The following is a 19,807-nucleotide window of genomic DNA, read 5'->3' as shown; positions in this document are numbered from 1 at the left end:
TGGCTGCTTGCCACTCACGCTGGCCCCCGGCTGCTCATGGCAGCACAGGGTAGCCCACGGCAGCTTACGCTAACCTCCGGCTGCTCACGCCAACCTCCGACTGCCTCCAGGGAGAGCTGTTGTTCACAATCTAAGCTGTAGAGGGCGCAGCTCACTGGCCCATGTGGGAATCGAACTGGCGGCCTTCGGCGTTAGGCGTTAGGAGCACGGCACTCCAACCACCTGAGCCACTGGACCAGCCCGAGATTTCTTTTTAAACTTCATTTTGTTTTATACTTGTACAAAGTAGTTATATAATTCTAAAGTCAAATATAGAAAGCAAAGTCTTTTCATAGAAATCTAGCTTCTACTCCTATCGCCTCTACCCTGTTGTCTCCCTCTTAGCCCCACAGGTAACTTATTTCTTTAATTTTTTGGTTTATCTTTCTGTTTGCTTCTTTAAAAAATAATTAAATGAGTAATATGTTTATATCCCACACTCTAAGAGAAGGGATACTTACCTATAGTACTTTCTGTTCATATATACATATATATCACTCTTTTTTCCACCTTGCTTTTTTTCACTTGGAGATTATTCCATGGTATCAAGTACAAAGAGATATTCCTTCTTTCTTTTCCTTCTCTTTTTATAGTGCATGGTACAGCATTGTGTGGCTGTGTTAGAGAACTTTTTGATGGGGAGACTGAATTGTATAGTCTATCTAACAGATACTCATTTGTTGCAATCTGGATAGGAAAAATAATACTGCCAGGGAAAGAGAACAAATAATCTACCAGTGTGAGTCAAATTAATAAATAAACTCCTCTGGGGGTTACAGGAGTCTGAAGACATGGAATTGAAGTATGGGCTGAGGATGTTAGGGACAGCTTTGCAGAGTAAAGGGGACGTTAAAGATAGGTGGGATTTAAATAGATGGGAAAAGAGGGTATTCCAGACTTGGGAAAATGGTGTAAGTAGAAGTATACTCTAAAAGTGAATGACAGATTCAGGGAATTGTGAGTAAACCAGTGGGTTTTCAGCAGAAGAATTATGTAAGAGCAGGTTGGAAAACACAGCACGGTTCACTTATTGAGGGCTTTGACTGCCAGACTAGAAAGTTCACTTTCTAAAGCACAGCTTTCAACCCCTGGTATGTCTATTCAGAAACCTTTAGTGGTTCCCCAGTGGCAGGATTTTGAACAAGGACAGGACATCTGAACTGTGCTGCCAGACTACTACTCCTAGAAGAAAAATGTAGGGTGACTTAAAGGTGTGGGGCAGACGGGGACTTAAATGAGATACTGGCAGCAGCAAAAGAAATGTGAGGATTTGGAGGTGGAATAGGTAGGACTTTTAATTGGTTTCTAAGGTGGGGGAGTAGGAGGAAAGAGAGAAAGGAATATGAAAGATAACTATAATTTGCAGTCTGGGTTCAGGAGTAAGGTGGTGGCATCAGGCCCCAGAGCTCTTTGCTGTATATTGACAGTGACACATTTTCCCTTCATTTTCTTTGGGAGAGAAGAGAACTCAAAATACTCTGCTTTATTTACTCTTTAGTATTTGTATGACTAGTGTGCCCACTAGTGTTAGGCCTAGTTCTGAGACTTCTTGGAGGTCAGGAAATGGAGTCTGGGTTCAGAATGTATTAATAGATAAACTCTGCTTTATCCGGTTCCTCAGTTTTCCTTCCCCTTTCTTAACTTAGGGTATTGCAGGCACAGATGTGGCAAAGGAGGCATCAGACATCATCCTAACAGATGACAACTTTACCAGCATCGTGAAGGCAGTGATGTGGGGACGAAATGTCTATGACAGCATTTCCAAGTTCTTGCAGTTCCAACTTACTGTCAATGTAGTAGCCGTGATTGTGGCCTTCACTGGAGCCTGCATCACTCAGGTGAAGGGAGTGTGTGTTTGTGTAGTGGCTGAAATGGGAGGAATGAGGCAGGGGCTAAGGAACGTGAGGAATGGGATACCGTATAGTATGTCTACTGAAGAGTAAGGACAGTTTCCCCAGTGGTGTTGGGGCAGGTTGTAGCTCTGCCTAGGTCCACTCTCTCCATCTGCTCATGTGGGGTGATGATAATTTATCTGCTTAACTTAGCACTTACATGTCAGCAACTGTGATGATCACGTACGTGTATTACCTCTATTCTTCAAAAACAACCTTGCAGAGTATGTATTATCCTCATCTTACAGGTGAGGTACCCAAGGCTTAAAGAAGCTAAGTAATGTTTTCGAGGTCACTCAGCTGATAAGTGGCCGGACCTGAAGTCTAGGTGGATAGGGGGAGCTAGGCGATCTCAAGGACAGACATGAGGGTGCTAAAAGGACTGGTTCTTCTTCCCACTAGGATTCCCCATTGAAAGCTGTGCAGATGCTGTGGGTTAATCTCATCATGGATACGTTTGCCTCACTGGCCCTGGCCACAGAGCCTCCTACAGATTGTCTGTTGAAGCGTCGCCCTTATGGCCGAAATAAGCCTCTGATCTCACGGACTATGATGAAGAACATCTTGGGCCATGCAGTCTATCAGCTCACAGTCATCTTTTTCCTTGTCTTTGCTGGTGAGCTGCGGTGGGGTTGGGAGTGAGGCGGTAGTGGGATGCTGGATGGTGATGGGGCGGGAATGACTCAAGGAAAAAAAGCAGCAGGGGAGCAGCTGCGCACAGACGAGGAGTAACCGCAACTTCACTTACTGACTGCATCCTCTTTTCCCACCACAACTAGCTCAATAGGGCGCATTGTGCTGGTTTATGTACTTCTTTTAAGAATTTCCCAAGGGGAGCTTCATTATACCTTTTTTATAGATTATAAAACTAAAGCTGAGGTCCCATAATAGTGGCACTAAATTTCAAACCTATGTCTGCCAGACTCTAGTGCACATAGTTTTACCACCATGCTGCACTAGAAGAAGGCAGATACCAACAGAGCAAACTGAGAGGGTCAGATATGTGGAGACCAGGGCTAACGTTAAAAATATTTGCTAACTAGCATAGCTCAGATACTGACATTAGAGTGGACACCAGCCATCAGCAGCCGGTATGGCCACACCAGCATGTTCTGACCCAACCTGAGCCCTCGTTGAGACCATCCTTACCCTCTAATGCTTTCCCTCCCCCCACCAGGTGAGAAATTCTTTGACATCGACAGTGGGAGGAAAGCACCTCTACATTCCCCACCCAGCCAGCACTACACCATCATTTTCAACACGTTTGTGCTGATGCAGCTCTTCAATGAAATCAACTCGCGCAAGATCCACGGAGAGAGGAACGTTTTTGCAGGCATCTTCCGTAACCTCATCTTCTGTTCTGTGGTCTTAGGCACATTCATCAGCCAGGTGAGTTGGCATAGGAGGTCTGGGGTGAAGCCGGGACCAGAAGCTGGGAGCCAGAAGTACCCAGGAAAAGGAGTGAGGGAGTAATGGAGATTCAGGCTGGGAGGTGAACACTTTGGGGTTCCCCATTGGCTTTCATTTGCATGTTGCTCGAGAATTGGAGCCCGCTATGTCAAGTACTCCAGTGCAAGGCAGCATGTTGGTAGCAAATAAAATATGACTTGTAGAATCCTTTCATTATCTTTCTAAAACCCAGAAATATTCACAATGTGACCAAGAGGAGTGTCACACTGTTCTACCCACTTCGCATGCCAGCATACATGAAATGTGCATGCACGTGCTACGTGGGCCCACTCCCTACCCTGCCCCTTTGTTCTGATGGGGCTTTTGGTTGAAAACACTGCGCAGCTAACAGAGAAAGAAGTGATGGGATGGTGCACATGTAGTTGACAAATAAACCTGGCTTGGGCTCCTCCTGTGGGAACTGGGGTCAAGAGCATGGCTGTCCTAGAGGTAAGAGGATTGGGCCTTTCCTTCTTGCCCTAGTCAGAGATATACTTAAACATCTGCAGATACAAGAGATTAAGAGCTCACCATATAACAAAAAAGCTCCTGCCTCACCCCTCAACAGGGTCCCTTCCTTATTTGCCCCATCCTCAGTTCCTTTTCTCCATCACTGTGCCTTCTCTTTGTCATCACTGGCTTTAGTCACAAGAAGCCTCCAGCTCCCCCTCCAGCTCTCCCTGCTCCCACATTAATAATTTTCATAGTAGCTGTGTCTGTCTCCCTATCAGAGTGCTCTGTAAAGACTATTTGTGTGTGTCTTCATTTCTGGATTTCTTCTTTCTCCTTTCCCAACAAGCAGATCAAGACTTGTACCGCAAGGATCCTGGAAACAGGGTTACCTGGCTCTGATGGCGTTGACTGGAGGGCTACTATCTGTTACTCACCTCCCTGATGGTGGGCTGCCCCTTCTCTGTTCTAGATTCTCATCGTGGAATTTGGGGGTAAACCCTTCAGTTGTACGAGGCTCACCCTGTCCCAGTGGTTTTGGTGTCTTTTCATTGGTGTTGGAGAACTGCTGTGGGGCCAGGTAAGTACTAGCCCGCCTTCCCTGTGCATTCACACAGCCTTCATACCTCTTCTGCTTCCCTCCCCAATCTCCAAATTTTCAAGTTCTTTCCATCTGGTAGGATCCCAAAGTGGAAAGATCAGTGCCCACCACTTCAGAGGCTTCAGATCTCTTCTCTAACCAGGCCTGGAGACAGGCAATCCCTTAGTTTCTCTGAGGTGGGAGTGGAAATTTTCAATGGAATTTTGCTTAAAAACAAAAAAATAGTAAACGTCTTAGAAGTAGAAGAGTTTACAAAGCATATGTCTTTGTAAAGCATATTCTAGTGAAACTGCAGTCTGGCTCTGGCTACTGTGCTGACATAGTTTAAGGCTCCCCCACCTCTTGTGTTTCTCTCCATGGCTTTATCTGGGTAGAATGCTTGACTTTTACCTAAAATAAAATCCAGACTCACAAGGTCTTTAGACAAGCAGTGTAGCATGTAGCTCAGAGCTGCATGTGGGATTGGCTGCCTGGGTTTGAATCCCAGCTCTCCTTTTTACAAGTTGAACTTTGAGCATGTTTTTTAACCACTCTAAGCCTCAGTTTCCTCAACGTAGGATAACAGGGTTATTGTTAATCAGAAAATCAGTTACTATACAGAAATGACTTAGAACAACGTTTAGTACCCTGTAAGTACTCCATAAATGCTAACTGCTTATGTTATAATAATATCATCAAGTCTGGTGACAGTTTCAGTCCTTCCCTAATACCACTTTGTAAGTCCTCCTCATCCTCAGCTCTGGCCTGGGCTGTCCCTCTACTTTGTAAACCTCAAGTCTCTACTGAATGGTGCCCAGCTACCTAGGTAATAGAGGCTTTGCTTTAACTGGCCCCAAAGATTCCTCCCTGGGGCTGCAGGGAGGAATTCCCCCCCCCGAGACCTGCTAGCTGTTTCTTTCATACCTCCTAGATGCCATCCTGATTGAGCTCCATCCCATTTCCTAACCCCAGTACCTCCACCCTGTTCCATTTGCTGAAGTTCATTTACCATTGGGGTCCCTAACGCAGTTTATACTCGGGTGAAGCTCAGTTGTTTCACTACTATTTGAAACTCTCATCTGAATCTAGTCTCACACGTGACTGTGTGACCTTGATGCCAGATAACAATCTTCCTTCTATATCATAGCAGCTCCTTCCAACATCTGAAAACAGAACTTTGACATTCTTCCTATTTCGAAACACTTGGGTCCACGTTGGACTGCCCACATCCCCTTTCCCACCTGAGCCGTGTCTACCCCTCATGTTTTAAAGGAGAATTCATTGACAGGAACTAAGCTTACCAAATGATTTATTTTGAATTACAAGCCCAACCTACTGCTCTGTGGCTTCTGGTAATACTCATATGTCCCTTCTTCCATGGCCTGTCCATATACTTCCTCACCCTAAGCCCAAGAAGACTTTTAGTAACCTTTGACTATAGTTTTATAATACAAGAATTACTTTGCATGTGGTAACTAAGAAAGGACTCATTCTTTTCCAATATCCTCTCTACCCTTCACTCATGCACATGCAATGTGACCATCCTGTCCCCAGACTTGTTTTCTCCCAGGTCCTAGTCTCTGTCCCTTCCTACTATGTACCATACATCATACATAGTTCTACTTTTCTGAAAAGACACATGGCAAAATGGAGAGGAAAAACTGAAACAGAAGGAGGAGAATGAAGTATATAACTAGGCAGATGGTTGGTCAAATTTTAGAACATAAGTTCTCCTTTGGACATCCACAAATACAGAAAACCTTCCGGAGGTCCTGACAGCTGGCAGGCACTTGGTGAATGCTGTTTGAATGGACTGGTGCTTCTCCCTCTGTTTTCCCAGTGGAAAGAAGGCCAAGAGTCACATACCCCAGGGTCTGACCCATGTAAGTTGAATGACTGTTCCTCACCCCAATTCTGGTGTCTCCCCTTTTGCTTCACCTGGTCTCAGGTAATTTCCACGATTCCTACACAATCCCTGAAGTTCCTAAAGGAGGCTGGGCATGGCATCACCAAAGAGGAGATCACCAAGGATGCAGAGGGGCTGGATGAGATTGACCATGCAGAGATGGAGCTGCGCCGAGGCCAGATCCTCTGGTTCCGGGGCCTGAACCGTATCCAGACTCAGGTATTCTGATAGTGGCCTAGCCTCACACTGGCAGAAGAAATCTCTCCATCTTGGGAGGTGTTGGGAGGGTATCAAGTAGCCCTCGTCTCTTCCCTTACAAGACCCGCTACTAGTGGGCAGCCCCAGATCGCTAGCTTCAGGGCAGATGGGCAGAGATAGCTCCATGGGCTTATTTGAGGGGAAAGTAGTCATAAGGTCTAGAGCGTGGGACACTAACTGTTAGAATAATCCTTTAGCTTTGGGTTGGTTCTCAAGTCCACTTTCCCACCTTCCATCAGGTTGGGCAAGCTTCCTGCATGAAGTCTCTCGCAAGCACTAGACCTAACCCAGGGTGGGAAAAGCTCAGAGTCTTACCTTACCTTCAGAAGGAAGGAGTTGGGCAGCTGACACTTAGTGTACATCCTCAACTACTCTAACTGCTGTCAGAGTGATGTACATGTTGTCTGGAGGGACCTTTGTAAAAGAAACTCACCCTCATATCTTTCCCAATTGAAATTTAAGGACATGCTGGGGAATCTGATGGCTAAGTGTGTATAAATGGCAATAGTCTCTCAATGCCTGAGTATCTTTTGCAGGATTCAGACTTACTTCCCAAAAAGGAAGAAGCTATAATTTCTTCAATTTTTTCCTTTCTTGCAATTTCTCAAATGGAAGAGAAGTTGCTGCTGCTGCTCTTAAGTCCCCTGCCTATAACCCTACAGAAACTTTTTTTACCACTTTCCATGTACCTGTACCTACCTTCTCCTGGCCGAATGGGCTGGTCTATGCATCCCATCACTTCCCCTGTTCTTGCCCCATATACCGCTATTGTGATAGTCCTGAGATTTCCCATCTCAAGAAACTAAATTCCAACTTTCCCAGGTGCTCTCTAGATACCAGGTCTCTTCCACTCTACTGATTGGCTGAAGATCCCGGAAATAAGTTGCACTCTAAAATTAACCTTGCAGATGTTTAGAAAGTTCCCTAGTCAAGTCCACCTCCGCTCTTTAGTGCATGGAGAAGAGAGGTGCAATGAATATTCTAAAGTAAATACCTGCTGGGAACTTGTGCCATAGGCAAGACAACAGATGGAATTGGGAAAGAGGGGCCAAGTAGGAAAACACTGGGACTCCTTTCCCGTCTCTTGAGTTCCTCGTACCAGAGAGGGGAATTTCCACAGGACCTGCAACTACTGCCTCAGGACCTCCAGAGTTCCCACCATTGCCCCACCAGCTCTCCAGGCTGCTGAGCCCATGTGCCCAGAATAAGGGCCTCATGTGCCTGGAATCCTGGCACCTTTGGCTCCTATCACTGAGGCCCTGGTGCTTTCCTTTAGGTCTGCTCTTTTCAAAATGACCTGTCTGCTTTTCTTCCCTTCAGGATCCTCTGCCTCCTCTCCTACTATGTGATTTCTTTCCTAGCCAGGATTCCCCCATTCCAGTGTCTCCTGGTTCCTGGTCCGTCTTCTCTCCTGGGGGCTTGAGATTTATGGATCTTCCTTCCGCCCTCCACTACCAATTTCTACTCTCGACTGTATACCTCTCTGTTTAGTTTCACTGCCTACATACCTTTAGGAATACTACCTTTCCCTATTGGAGTATGAGGCAGTTAGGCCAGAATAGCATTAAATCCTGAACTTAGGCAGCAAAGGCAACCTGTTAAAGATGCCACAAGGACCAAATTCATGCCATGGTAATGTGCACCTAACTAGAAGCAAATGAGGCTGGCTATGCCAGCCTTCATCCGGACACTTGACGCTCTCTCCTGGCACAACTCTTCAGCCTCAGCAGGACTCTAACAAAATCTCCTGCCATCTGTGTTGATCTTTGTTGTTATTCTCACTGCAACACTTAGGGGTGGGAGGTGTTGCCAAGCTATTGTCCCATCTTGGTCTCTTTAGTTTGGGGAGAGCTAAAAAGCATTAGAAAGCATAAGTTTCAGAAACAAGGGCTAGAATCTTGGGAAGGTAAACCTGGGATCCAACTTCATTATGGAGGTTGAGATATCTTGTAACCCTAATAAATACGAGCAAAGATGTCTCTATAGCCCCTTCTTCCATGAAGCTGAACGCTCCCCACGTGGAAACCCTTTCCTCCTACTGGATCAGGCACCTCTGTCCCCTGGAACTGAAAACTGTATAATGTGATGAAGGGGGGGGTGTTTTAGCTCAGAATCCAGAAACTAGTCCTAAACAGGTCATGGCTTCTCAGGAAGCTTTACAATAAGAATAACTGTCTGACTCACAAGGTGCCTGTTTTTCCACCTTCTCTCCTGGGGAAATGAAGTCAGATGAGTGGAATCAGCACCTTTCCTGCATTCCTGGGAGATTAGCCCTTGGTTCTAAGCATGTGGGCATTTTTAAGACAGTTCTGCCAGATGCTAAAGGGTAAAGGAATTCCTTTTGATTTGTTCCTTGTTCCTTTGGGGTCAGGGACAAGGATGGTGGGTTTGACCGAGGCCCCAGACTCAGACCACTGTTGGAAAACAAATAGCATGAATTTCCTCTGTCTCAGAGGAGTGGCACCCTGGAGACCAGAGACCACTGTGTAGGGATAGACTTGCAGCTGCTCACCACCCACCAACTACCAACAACTCTTTCTGCCCCTCCCTCATTCTAAATGCTGAATTATTGTCAGCATTTCTGCCAGACTTTTCCGGATCTCCAATACATTAATGCAGTTAGTGGCATTCTTCCTGAAGAGCCTGGCCATTAGATTCCTGAGCTCCATTCTCAAGCCCTGTCCACTTCAGCCCAAGGAAAGGGTGTCTCAGAGAAGAAACCCAGAACAGGGTGAGCCCAGCAACTCATGGTCAGGAGCCTTTCCACTATGGCCACCTATGTATGTCACCTACTACATGCCTCTATTTTTTCTTTAAATACATGAGTTATTTTCCTGGAAAATCTGTAAAAATAAGTAGTCAGTTTAATTGGGTTAGAGGTTCCTGAGCCTCAAAATTCAGTAATATATACTTTGCCTTCTATCTTAAATTATATGCTTTATTTTTTAACAGTATAGGTCAAAACAAAGAATAAGCTGCCACTATCTGTGAGCAGTCATGGGGTGTAGAAGTCCCTTTAAATTTTAGATACTTTTGGTCACCAGTATACCTAAAATGTCCTTCATCAGCTAAAAGGGAAGAGCAGACTGGATTCTGGCTGGGTATTTGGACTCCATGGCAAATTGTTCCTTAAGTGAAGTGTGACCATTGCTTTGTGTGTGAGGGCATCTCTCTCTCTAGCTTTCTGTCTCCTGTCCCCTTTGCCCAGCTCCTTCCATCCCCCTTCCCTAACCCTCCAAGACCCTCCCTTCCTTTTTCTTCACCTCTCTGACTGTGGAGCAAAGCTGTTTCACTCTCTGATTCTTTGCAGATCGACGTAATTAACACATTCCAGACGGGAGCCTCTTTTAAGGGAGTCCTAAAGCGACAGACCATGGGTCAACACCTTGATGTAAAACATGTTCCTAGCTCATCCTATGTAACAGTTGCACCAGTCAAATCTTCCCCCACCACTTCTGTTGCTGCTGCTGTTTCATCTCCTACTCTGGGCAGTGAGTGATAGTCTATTATGATGCATGATTTTATGACCACAAGAGAGCACGTGGCATCCACTTTAACCAACCATGGTTATCTTCCTTTTTGTTTTTCCCTTTGATCTTTGACTTAAGGGAAGAAAAGTGGGACCAAAATCCCACTCCCAAACCAGGCTGTGTGCTCTTTTATTTTATTTTATTTCTTTTTTTTATTTACTTATTTATTTTAAATACTGAAAAGTTATTAAATATAACCATTTTAAAGACAACAGTCCTGTTTTCTGATTGTTCCTCTGCATTTCTTGCTTCTTCCTTGAGTTTTTTTGTCCTGCTTTGTTTTGTTTTTGTTTTTTGCTTTGTTTGGATATGTTGTGTTGTTTCTCTCCTCTCCTTCTGCTCCTTTGAGTCTAAACTCTATCGCCTAAGTTTAGGTGTAAGGTTAGGCCAAATGAAAATACAGGAACTCTTCATTTGGGGGCAAGTTTGAGATCTCCTGAGAAAAGGTATGAGGGGAGCTATTGCTCCTATGGGTTTTTTTACGAGTAGCTCTGTCATAATTGAGCCATTATTGAACTTGGCTGCTAATAATAGTTCTTTTGGCGACCACTCTATTGTTAGCTGGCAGTATTGGCATAAAAGTTATAGCTGAATGTGAAGAAACAAAGGTGTTCAGTTCCGGGCTGAGCAGCTGCATTGTTTTACTTTTCAGGGACTTTAAACCAAACTCTGGTTTAAGAATCAATTAATTCACATCTGGTTGGGAGAAATAGATGAAAAGTTCAAAATAACTTATTTTTCTTCACCTGTTAAACTTTATTTATTTTTTTTTTAGGAATTTCTGAAGAGCAACTTTTTTTTTCTTCTCCTTTCCTCTAGGAATAGAATAGAAAAATAGAAGCAGGAAGTTTGAAAATCATTGTCTTACCTATAGCAAACCCATCATATCTTATTTTGTGCATAGAGTTTTAGGAACCCCTTTTTCAGCCCGCCTGTCCACTGGAATGTTGTTTACATTCAACCTAAGATCTGGTGTTCCCTTTGATAGATTATTGGATTCTTGCTCATGCTTATGCCTTCATATTCCTGGTCAATTTACCTTCCGCAAATGGGACACAGAGAGGACAGAAAAGTCTCTTTGCTGATACTGCTATTTTAGTATTTAATGGGAAAGGAGTCTCTCTGTATTAAGTATATTGTGGGCTTCAAACATCTATTTGTTTCTCCCTTCCTCCCAACCGCCCCCCCCGCCCCAACCCTGGGATGGGGTATGAAGAAAGAACAGTTGCACTGTCTGGTTCACATGATTGTGAGCTGTGAGGTTGACCAGACTTAGATTATTTATTGTCTTTTTAACCAACTATAAATGTTCTCAAATGAGATATGGGGGTGGGGTGGAGTGAAGTGTTATATAGATACATATTTCTTTAAGCCTAAAGGTAGTCACAACTCTAAACAAGTCTTACCTTGCAAATATCCAAGAGACTCTCGCTCTGTTCCTTCCATATTCCTTTCTTATTTCCATTTTCTTCTGGCTTTGCCATGTCCTCTAACTAGTTTCTGTTCTTTTTAAATCATGCCTCTCTGTTAGGTAGGATTAGTGTCAGCTATCACAACAATTTGAAGGTAGAAGGAGACTAAACAGAAGACAGAGCCTATTAAGCTCTTGTAGAGTTGCTGGTGGAGGGTATGCTGCAAACCATCAAAGACTAGGGAAAAAGTCAGGAGAGGCAGGCCACATCTGCTCTTTCTCCAGCTGTGACTTTTTCCTTGGAGATCCTAGAAGTTATAGGCATGCATTTTAAAACCTCCTGTCCCATTCCAGATCTCCAAATGAATTCAGTTACTTATCTAACCTTCTGTAGACACATCCCTAAGATTTCCCTCTATAGGAAAGCCTGAATCTCTTTTCTTCCCCTAGTGTCTGAAAATGGAGCAGAAAACTACCAGCTGAGGAAATGGAGTCTTCATCTGCCCATTCATTAAGTTCTGGAGAGTGTGTAGTGGCTCTTAGCACTCACACCTAACCTAAGGTCTAGCCTGGTTGGGGCTCCTGAGTTATGAGAAAGAGTCGCGCTTCAATCAGCCACTTCACCTGTAGGACAGGGGCCACAGAAGAGACATTTCCCAGGGGTTTTGAGAGAGATGATGACCAGGGAAGGAAGGGTTGATTGGCTGAGTGGAGAGTGCCTAAAGCTTGCACAGCACCCTCTTCACTAGCTATGTCTTGTTCCCCATCTGCTGCTCACGCACAAGACAGCATGCATCAGGAATGGAAGAGGCCGCCAATTGGGGTGCATTGATCATGGTGTATCTGTGCGGTTGTTCATCAGCATGTGGTATACCTTCTCTGAGGTCAGTGTTGGGAGCGTTCTGGCACAGCCTTGTGCCCTCTACCCACTCATCCTTCTCTCCACCCACTAGGCCACTAGATGGTACTCCTTAGCTCTCTGATTCCTCTTCACTTGAGCTTCCCTTGCAGGTGACTGGTTTCCCTTTAGATTCCAGAAGTCCCGCAGTCTAGCCGGATGACTCTTCCTTGCGCCCCCAAAGAAATTTTCTATCTACCCATCCCCAATTTACTTTTGTCTCCCTTATTGTTTACCTGCAACAGTGTTATGACCACCCCAACAGGTGAGAGCAAAAGCCAGCAAACAGGGCTCTAGATGCTCACTCCAACCCCAGTTTTTTAAAATCTGTTTTCTACATTAGACTTCACATATAATTATTTTAATAAAGTATTCAATTGCTTAAAAAAAAAAAAAGGAACAGGAAGTTTGAAAATCACTGATGTTAACAATGATCAACTGGTGGTATAAAGGTACCTGTTCTCCTGCAGCACCTGTTAGAAATTTTGAGATCTCAATCGCAGGTGAAAACTATGGGCTATGTTATCACTCCTACAGAGGGTGGTATAGCTTTGAACCCATTTCTTCACCAGGGCCAAGGGAGAAGGCATTGGGTTTGGGTTTATTTAAACCAAATTGCCTTGCTCTCACTTTGACGTAGATCAGTAAAAACTTTGGACCTCCTAAAGATCAGATGGAGCCTCTATTCCATCTCATATCACTTAGATCTGGAGCAAAGAGTTAAACATACATACATAACAGTTAAAATTCACCCATTAGATGGTAAATGAAAATAATAGAAGGATGGACAAGTAGGTCCTTACTTTCTGTTAAGCCTGGTGAATGTGTGCCCACGTTCCTTGATTCTTCTTGTTGAGCTGATTCTATTGAGTGGCAAAGAATCCTTTGCCTTCTAAGCTCTGAGCACCCTCAGTTCTGGGTGGGTCTGCCAGGCTGTCGTAGAGTGAGGCAAGGAAAGCCTTAGCCAGCAGAGACACAATTTTAGTGAAACTTCTTTGCGCATTAGTTTTGAAGGTTCTCTGCAGTGATAGGAAGCACCGGGACAGGCGCCAACCAATTGCTTTGGCTGACTCTGTGCACTCTGCTGTCCCCACACTCTTGCCTCTTCTCCAGGAACATATTCTTCGCTTAAACAGCAGAAGAATGAAAGAGGTACCCTACCCCAACGTTCGTCATTCCTCCCTATCTCATCTCCTTCCCTATGTCAACAGTTTCTTCTGTGTTTCTCCCATTCTTTTTCCAAAGGAAGAATTTTTGGATAAGACTAGGATGAGCCTCCTCCCAGCAACAAAAAATCCTATGAATGCTTTCTCTTCCTCTGGCCTCTCCAACCTTGGGATCCAGCCTTCTCCCCCTACCCCAATCCTACTAATGCAGGTTCTAAACCATCCCTCAAATAGATCTGCAATTCAGAAAAGCAGGTTGCCAAAGGGTGGGTGCCTCTGGATAAGACAAAGGCTGGTCACAGGGATCAATTAAGATCAATTTTTTTCTCTTTCTCTAAATTGACTGAATCCCTCCCTTTCTGTACAGTAGTAGAACAAAGATTTTGCCCAGTAAAACTACAAATTGTTTCCTTTCCTCCATCTTTTTCATCCACCCCATCAGAAAAGTCACTTATTTGTAGCACTGCCCCCTGGATTGGATGGTTTCTCTCCTGGTCCCCTCCTTCCTTTCTCCACATAAGATCATGCTTTTCATCACAATTTAGAAACAGCTGGAGAAAACTGAATGACTGGGCATAGTTGCCAAGTATGAGAGACACGGACATACATCTGAGTTGTGAGAGCCACGTCTTCTCTCAGTAGTCAGGAGGAAGGCGCCTTTTGATACCTTTGATACCTGTATTTCATCCACATCTTCCAAGGAAAGGACAGAAGGAAGGAACAGTATGGAAGTTGTGGGATATAAATATATACATACATGTTTCTTGATAAAAGAGTAATTATTTAATTGGAGTTTATGGGTTAATTTCTTGCATGCTGCTGACACCTATGAAGACTGGTTTGTCTGCCTTGCTGCACTGTATTCATGGTCACTTATCACCGAAAGCGTATTGTGTGCAGATTGGTATGTGTTTGGCTCTTTGAGGGTTTTAAACAGATAACTACAATGTGTAATTTATCCATTCCAAATTCACAAGATGTTTGGTCTCAACACAGAAATCCACATGTCTGAATCATCTTTTAAATTTGGCTGTTAATTTGCACCTAGTTCCAATGTTCTTGCCCTCCATTCAAAAGAACTAATGAATCTTTTTGTTTTCCATTTCATTTTAAGAGTGGATTGTTTGGGAATGCTAACTTTGCTTTGGGTTTTCTACTTTTTTTAATGCAGCTTTTGAAACATCCTAGATGTTTGCCATTACTCACCCCACCCCACCCCAATGCTTGAAATTTGAGCCACATAAATGTTTTTAGTGTTCCATGATCTCTTCTTATATGTATGCTTTTTGTTATTGATCAGTAATGTCTTGTAGCTTAGGTTTTGTTTCTCTCCTCAAACCACCAATTTCTTGTTTTACTGGCCAATTCTCATCTCCGTATTTTCTCATCCTTCTTTTCCTTCCCCTGGTATAGATCAAAGTGGTCAAAGCATTCCATAGTTCCCTCCATGAAAGCATCCAGAAACCCAAGAACCAAAACTCCATCCACAACTTCATGACCCACCCTGAATTCGCCATAGATGAGGAGCTGCCACGTACACCACTCCTGGATGAGCAAGAGGAGGAAAATCTTGAAAAGTTTTCTAAGTGTGGGACTAGGGTGCTCCTGTTGGATGGCGAGGTCACTCCGTACGCCAACAAAAACAACAATGCAGTGGATTCCAGCCAGGTGCAAATTGTTGCCTCCCACCTGGACAGCCCTCTACACAGCCTGGAGACATCAGTTTGAACTTCATTCTTTGACTCCCATTCCTGCTTTCCCTATTTCCTGTTCATCTCTCCCATCTATAAGATGATGATGGGGTTTTTCACTGTCATGTCAGTTGCTCCCAAATATGTGTGAGCCCTACCTGAACAAGAGGAAGTAGGAGAATAGACTTACAAGGATTTTGACTTAAACTTGAGTTGGGATTTGTAGCAAGACCCAGTCAAACCCCAGGCAGGTAGCGAATGGTAGAATCTACTTCTTGGATGTAACAGTTGTCATTTTTAAAGAAATGATATGATCCTCTTGGCATCCACCCCAACTCAAATTCTTCCCCAGTATTCATACATATGTTGCCATCTCTTGACTATTTTTTTTATTTTACCCTATGAGTCTATGCCATTTATAAGCCCAGTTGAGGGTTCAGAGAAACAAATGTTTTCAAGTGAAATGTGTGGAGGCAGGAATGGAATGTAGGGAATTAGCCTGCAGAGTGATTGTTTTTAAAGCAGTTTCCCATTTTGAAAACGTAGCCCTCTAGCTCTTCCTACCCTCCCAGTCCAACCTCCCTAAGGTCCTCTGACCATTGTCTTCCTTACCTTCATTCTTTTTTTTTTTTGTCTTAAAGTTGCGATGATTAAGAAAGTGAAAAGGACCTGGATGACCTGAGTCAACTTTGACCATTCTCCCTTCTGGCCCCAGTGGAATCCTTGACTTAGTTCTAGAGGCAGATAGGCTTTTTTTGATAACAGGGTCCTTTTGAAGTAACTGAAAGCAGGTAAGAATGTGTTCCTGCTGTTGTCAGGTTATCTACTTCTAAACTGCCATCTTGTCACATTTGTGTGGTTTCTAAGTGCCAGGAAGATCAACCTTGACCATGAAGCTTGCATATGTGTGGTGTGTAGTGTTTACCATAAGCCTGAACTTTCTCCTAATCCTAAAGTGGTGACAAAAGAATGAATTGAGAATGACCCTGCCTCCTAAATGGACTTGGATATTGAGGACCAGAAGCTGCCAGGTCAAGGACAAGACAGACCATCGAAGCCGACTCTTGTGAAGTCCCCTTTGGGGTGACCACTACTGTTTTCAAAGCCATCTGCCAAGGCTCTCCCAGGGCAGAACCTGAGTGTAGGAGGAGTGAGTGTTGAGAAGCCTTGGGAGAGGCCAAAGGGCCATTCTAGCAGAATCTGAAAAACCAGAAACCTTGAGCTTCGGTGGCTCAAGCTTTGACATTCCCTTCAGTTGTGTAATTCTACTTTTCGCTGTGTCCCCTGACTTGTCCAGTCTCTGAAAAGGTCTGAACCTTTCTCAGATATTCTGATTTTGAAAATATGTTTCCAAAGTGGGAGCCTCCAGTGACATTTTGCTGACTGAAAGTAACAAAAGACCTCCCCTGAAAAGCTTTCCTCCCTCTCTTCCTCTCTCTCACATGCCTCACTCAAGTCCTTCTCCAGAACATGTTCGCCCGCTGCACAGTAAAACCCTGTGCCTTCTTTCCCTGAACACTGCCCAAAGCATTCCATTTTACCTGCCTCTTAGGAGCTGGGAACTTCAATAGGAGATTTTTTTAAGTGTTCTTTAATGGGACAAGGTGGAGCCACGTTTTCAGCAGCTCCATCTTTATCCCTGCTGATGTTGACTTAAACTCTTCTGTGCAGGGGTTCACTCATGTCTGCCAATTCCCTGCTCCCATTGGATAAATGAAGCCTGCCACCCTCTCTGCAGAGCGATGGGAGTAGGGAGATGGGGCTTGAGGCTCTTATGAACTGCCAAATGTCTATTTGTGAGAGTGAGGAGACCCGGACCTATCCTCTCCAGCCTTTTCTTCTAGATGCCTCCTCCCTCACCCTTTCACCTGAGCTGTCCATGGTAGGAAGAGTAAAGAAAATACCCCCTACACATCCCCATTACTACAGAATCTACCAAATTTGATTTTGGTTTTGTAAAGGTTGTATGCGTCAGTGATCTTTTCTCTGTCTTAAACACTCATAGAGGAAAAACAGCTCACGTGAGGTGTTAGGTGTTCACATGTATATTTGTTAAGTACATTAGAAGATTTAGCGCTGTCAAGTCTTTTATTACCTCAGATCAGTTAAAAAAAACAAGCCAATAACAAACTTCGGAGGCTATTTTACCATTCCTTCTCCCAAAAGACTCTCATGGGGCCTAACAGGTTACTCCTGAGAGATTGTGTCTACTTGTTTAAAGTCCATGGTTTTTTATGTATTCTAGTTTCCATAGTAGGAGAGAAAATATAGAATATTATGCAAAAAAACATAGTTTTCTTTAGATCAGAAACTGGTATTTTTTGAGTCAGCCATATGTATTTTGTTTAAAAGATTTAAAATAAAGTGCTATCATGAAATTGTGTAGAGGGAGCACTAACCAGCTATTTGACATGACAGATGACTTAGTATTTGTAATTGGTTTTCAAACCAATGCACCGTAATTCCTTTCTCCAAACAGCCATCTTTATACTTGGGGGGTGGGGGGCGGAATTTGCTGGGTTCTAGACTTTTTTAATATAAATTTTGTTGTTAGGGAATTGAGTAAGTTTAAGTGTTTATGTGCATATTTTTTATATAGGTTTTTTTCTATTTGGTTTCAATGATCCAACTGGCAGTGAATGAATATGGCATAAGTTAATAAAGCTTACCCCCAAAATGGTGCTTTGGATTCGAAAAAGGTCTGATGGGGAGAAAGGGAAAATATGATTCTAGATTCCTATCTTGATAAATCTAGAAAAGCAGGCAGTAGACTGTGGATGGGAAGAAAAGCGTCCAGCAGAAGGGATGGCAGCAGAAAATGAGTGTGCGCCCCCAGGGAGATATGTGCCAGGTTCTCTAGTAACTAGTCATGAAGGCCAGGGGTCTTGGTTGGATTTTATTTCTTGATGAATAGCTGGCAGAGTGATATCCAAGACATGATCATCTCTTGGGCTGCAAGGATACGCTGATTTGGGATTTGCATTCTTTATGATTCTTTTACCTCCTGTCACCCCTAGAGTTTTCCATTAGTGAGTTTTTGTGCACAGATTTAATTTGGGACTTCTTCCCCTCCCCTAGAAAGGTTTCATGCAGCATATAAGATGGGGGATAGAGCTCTAAGTGGAAAAAACAGAGGCTGGTTCTGGCCCTGGCTGACAGTCTTGGGGCTAGGTTCTTCCCGTAGGTACCCTCTGCCCTCTGAAATGAATCATATCCCTAAAGATGTTAGAGAGACCACCTATAAATCCCTCTGGCACTTGTGAGTTCTTTAAGGCTTGGGTTTCTTGTTCCCCTTGAGCATCAGAGAGGAACAAATCTGAGTGATTACCTCACTGCTGGAAACCCAGAGGGGCTGGCAAGCTCACATGTGCCCTAAAACCCCCAAATGCAGAGCTTCCTTTCTTTTCTGCTTTCCTTGCCTAGTGATTGAAGCAGCCGATGATACTATCACAAAGTATACACACTTCCTTACTTCATAACAAGGGACCACTTCACTGCAATGGTAGGGGTGAGGCATTTGTAAATGCCTGCTATTCTGAAGCTGTTCCAGCCCCTTCCTCAGAATAGATCAGACACCCTTCCGTTGAGCTCAGTGCCAGTCCTTTGCCTTCCGAGCCCTGCTGTTAGACCTGCTGTTCCCCTTCCTCTTAATTTGAAGAGATGGAGGGAGGTGATCTTCCCATGACTGAACTGGCCTTTGGTTCACGTTTTTTCTGCCATATGTATATATGCCATATGTGAATATGCCATATATATTGTGCCAACAAATCTATCTACATTGTTCTTTTCAAATCAGCATGCAGATAGGAATTTTGAGTTTCTTCTTTTTTTTCAGTAGCTAGTATAGCAAGCACTGGTATTTTTGTATAAAAAAGAAAAACAAAACAAAAGATTGACCATTGTGGTCTGCATGACAAATAAGCCGATGTTGATATCCAAGCAATGCATACCCCAGTGTGTTTTGCCATATTGCAGTTCGGCTTAACAGTGCACCCAATCTGTATTTGCATTTTGATATTATTTAAGTTCTCTGTACAATGTTTTGCATGTATTTATGGTTCTTAGGGAAAAAATGCTATAAACCGGCAAATCTGAGATTCAAATATGTTGTCCTCTGAGACAGGAAGAATAGTTCTTAAAGGCAGAAAAAAAGGATAATTTTTTTGGAACCAGTAAAGCTTGTTGCTGATGAGCAGAAACCAATACTGCTGTGCACTGAGAATAAAAACCCATGCCCACTTATAACTGTGCTGTCCTCAATGTGTCTCCACTTTTGGGTAATGTCACTGGTTGAAGTTGAGAAAGGATCTGTCAGAGCCATGTTGAGAACCCCATCTGTGCGAGCCCAAAACTCGGCTTGTTACTGGCTCCTGTCATACTTCTCTGCCAATGCTTCCCTCAGTGACTCGTGGCCCCGGTTGCCAGTTTCGTTCTCTTGTAGTACAAGCTTTGCTCTGCCTGCTTTTGTTAGAATGTACAATCAGGGAACTATGAAGCTGAAGCTTTTAAACAAGGATGAATTTGGAAGGATAAGAAA

The 19,807-nt window shown here is 43.8% G+C and overlaps 1 protein-coding gene across 6 annotated transcripts in view; it reads left to right on the top strand.

Annotated features, from left to right (window-relative positions):
• The window catches only part of ATP2B4 (ATPase plasma membrane Ca2+ transporting 4), a 109,774-nt gene extending 92,629 nt beyond the window's left edge, over positions 1-17,145 (top strand). For 3 of the 6 annotated variants that reach the window (XM_033093485.1, XM_033093486.1, XM_033093487.1), the window contains exons 16-21: positions 1,686-1,877; positions 2,334-2,547; positions 3,109-3,320; positions 4,303-4,410; positions 6,359-6,535; positions 14,993-17,145. In XM_033093485.1, coding sequence (XP_032949376.1) covers positions 1,686-1,877; positions 2,334-2,547; positions 3,109-3,320; positions 4,303-4,410; positions 6,359-6,535; positions 14,993-15,307 — 1,218 coding nt within the window. In that variant the 3' untranslated portion in view covers positions 15,308-17,145. Of the gene's footprint in view, positions 1-1,685; positions 1,878-2,333; positions 2,548-3,108; positions 3,321-4,302; positions 4,411-6,358; positions 6,536-9,884; positions 10,074-14,992 lie in introns of those variants that run through there. The other 3 variants (XM_033093490.1, XM_033093488.1, XM_033093489.1) reach the window with 3 other exon arrangements.
• Positions 17,146-19,807: the final 2,662 nt, after the last annotated feature.

Source organism: Rhinolophus ferrumequinum, chromosome 22, assembly GCF_004115265.2.
Source record: "Rhinolophus ferrumequinum isolate MPI-CBG mRhiFer1 chromosome 22, mRhiFer1_v1.p, whole genome shotgun sequence".
NCBI classification, from domain to species: Eukaryota; Metazoa; Chordata; class Mammalia; order Chiroptera; family Rhinolophidae; genus Rhinolophus; species Rhinolophus ferrumequinum.
Note: the sequence above shows the minus strand (reverse complement) of the source record. Positions and strands in the feature narration are given on the sequence as shown.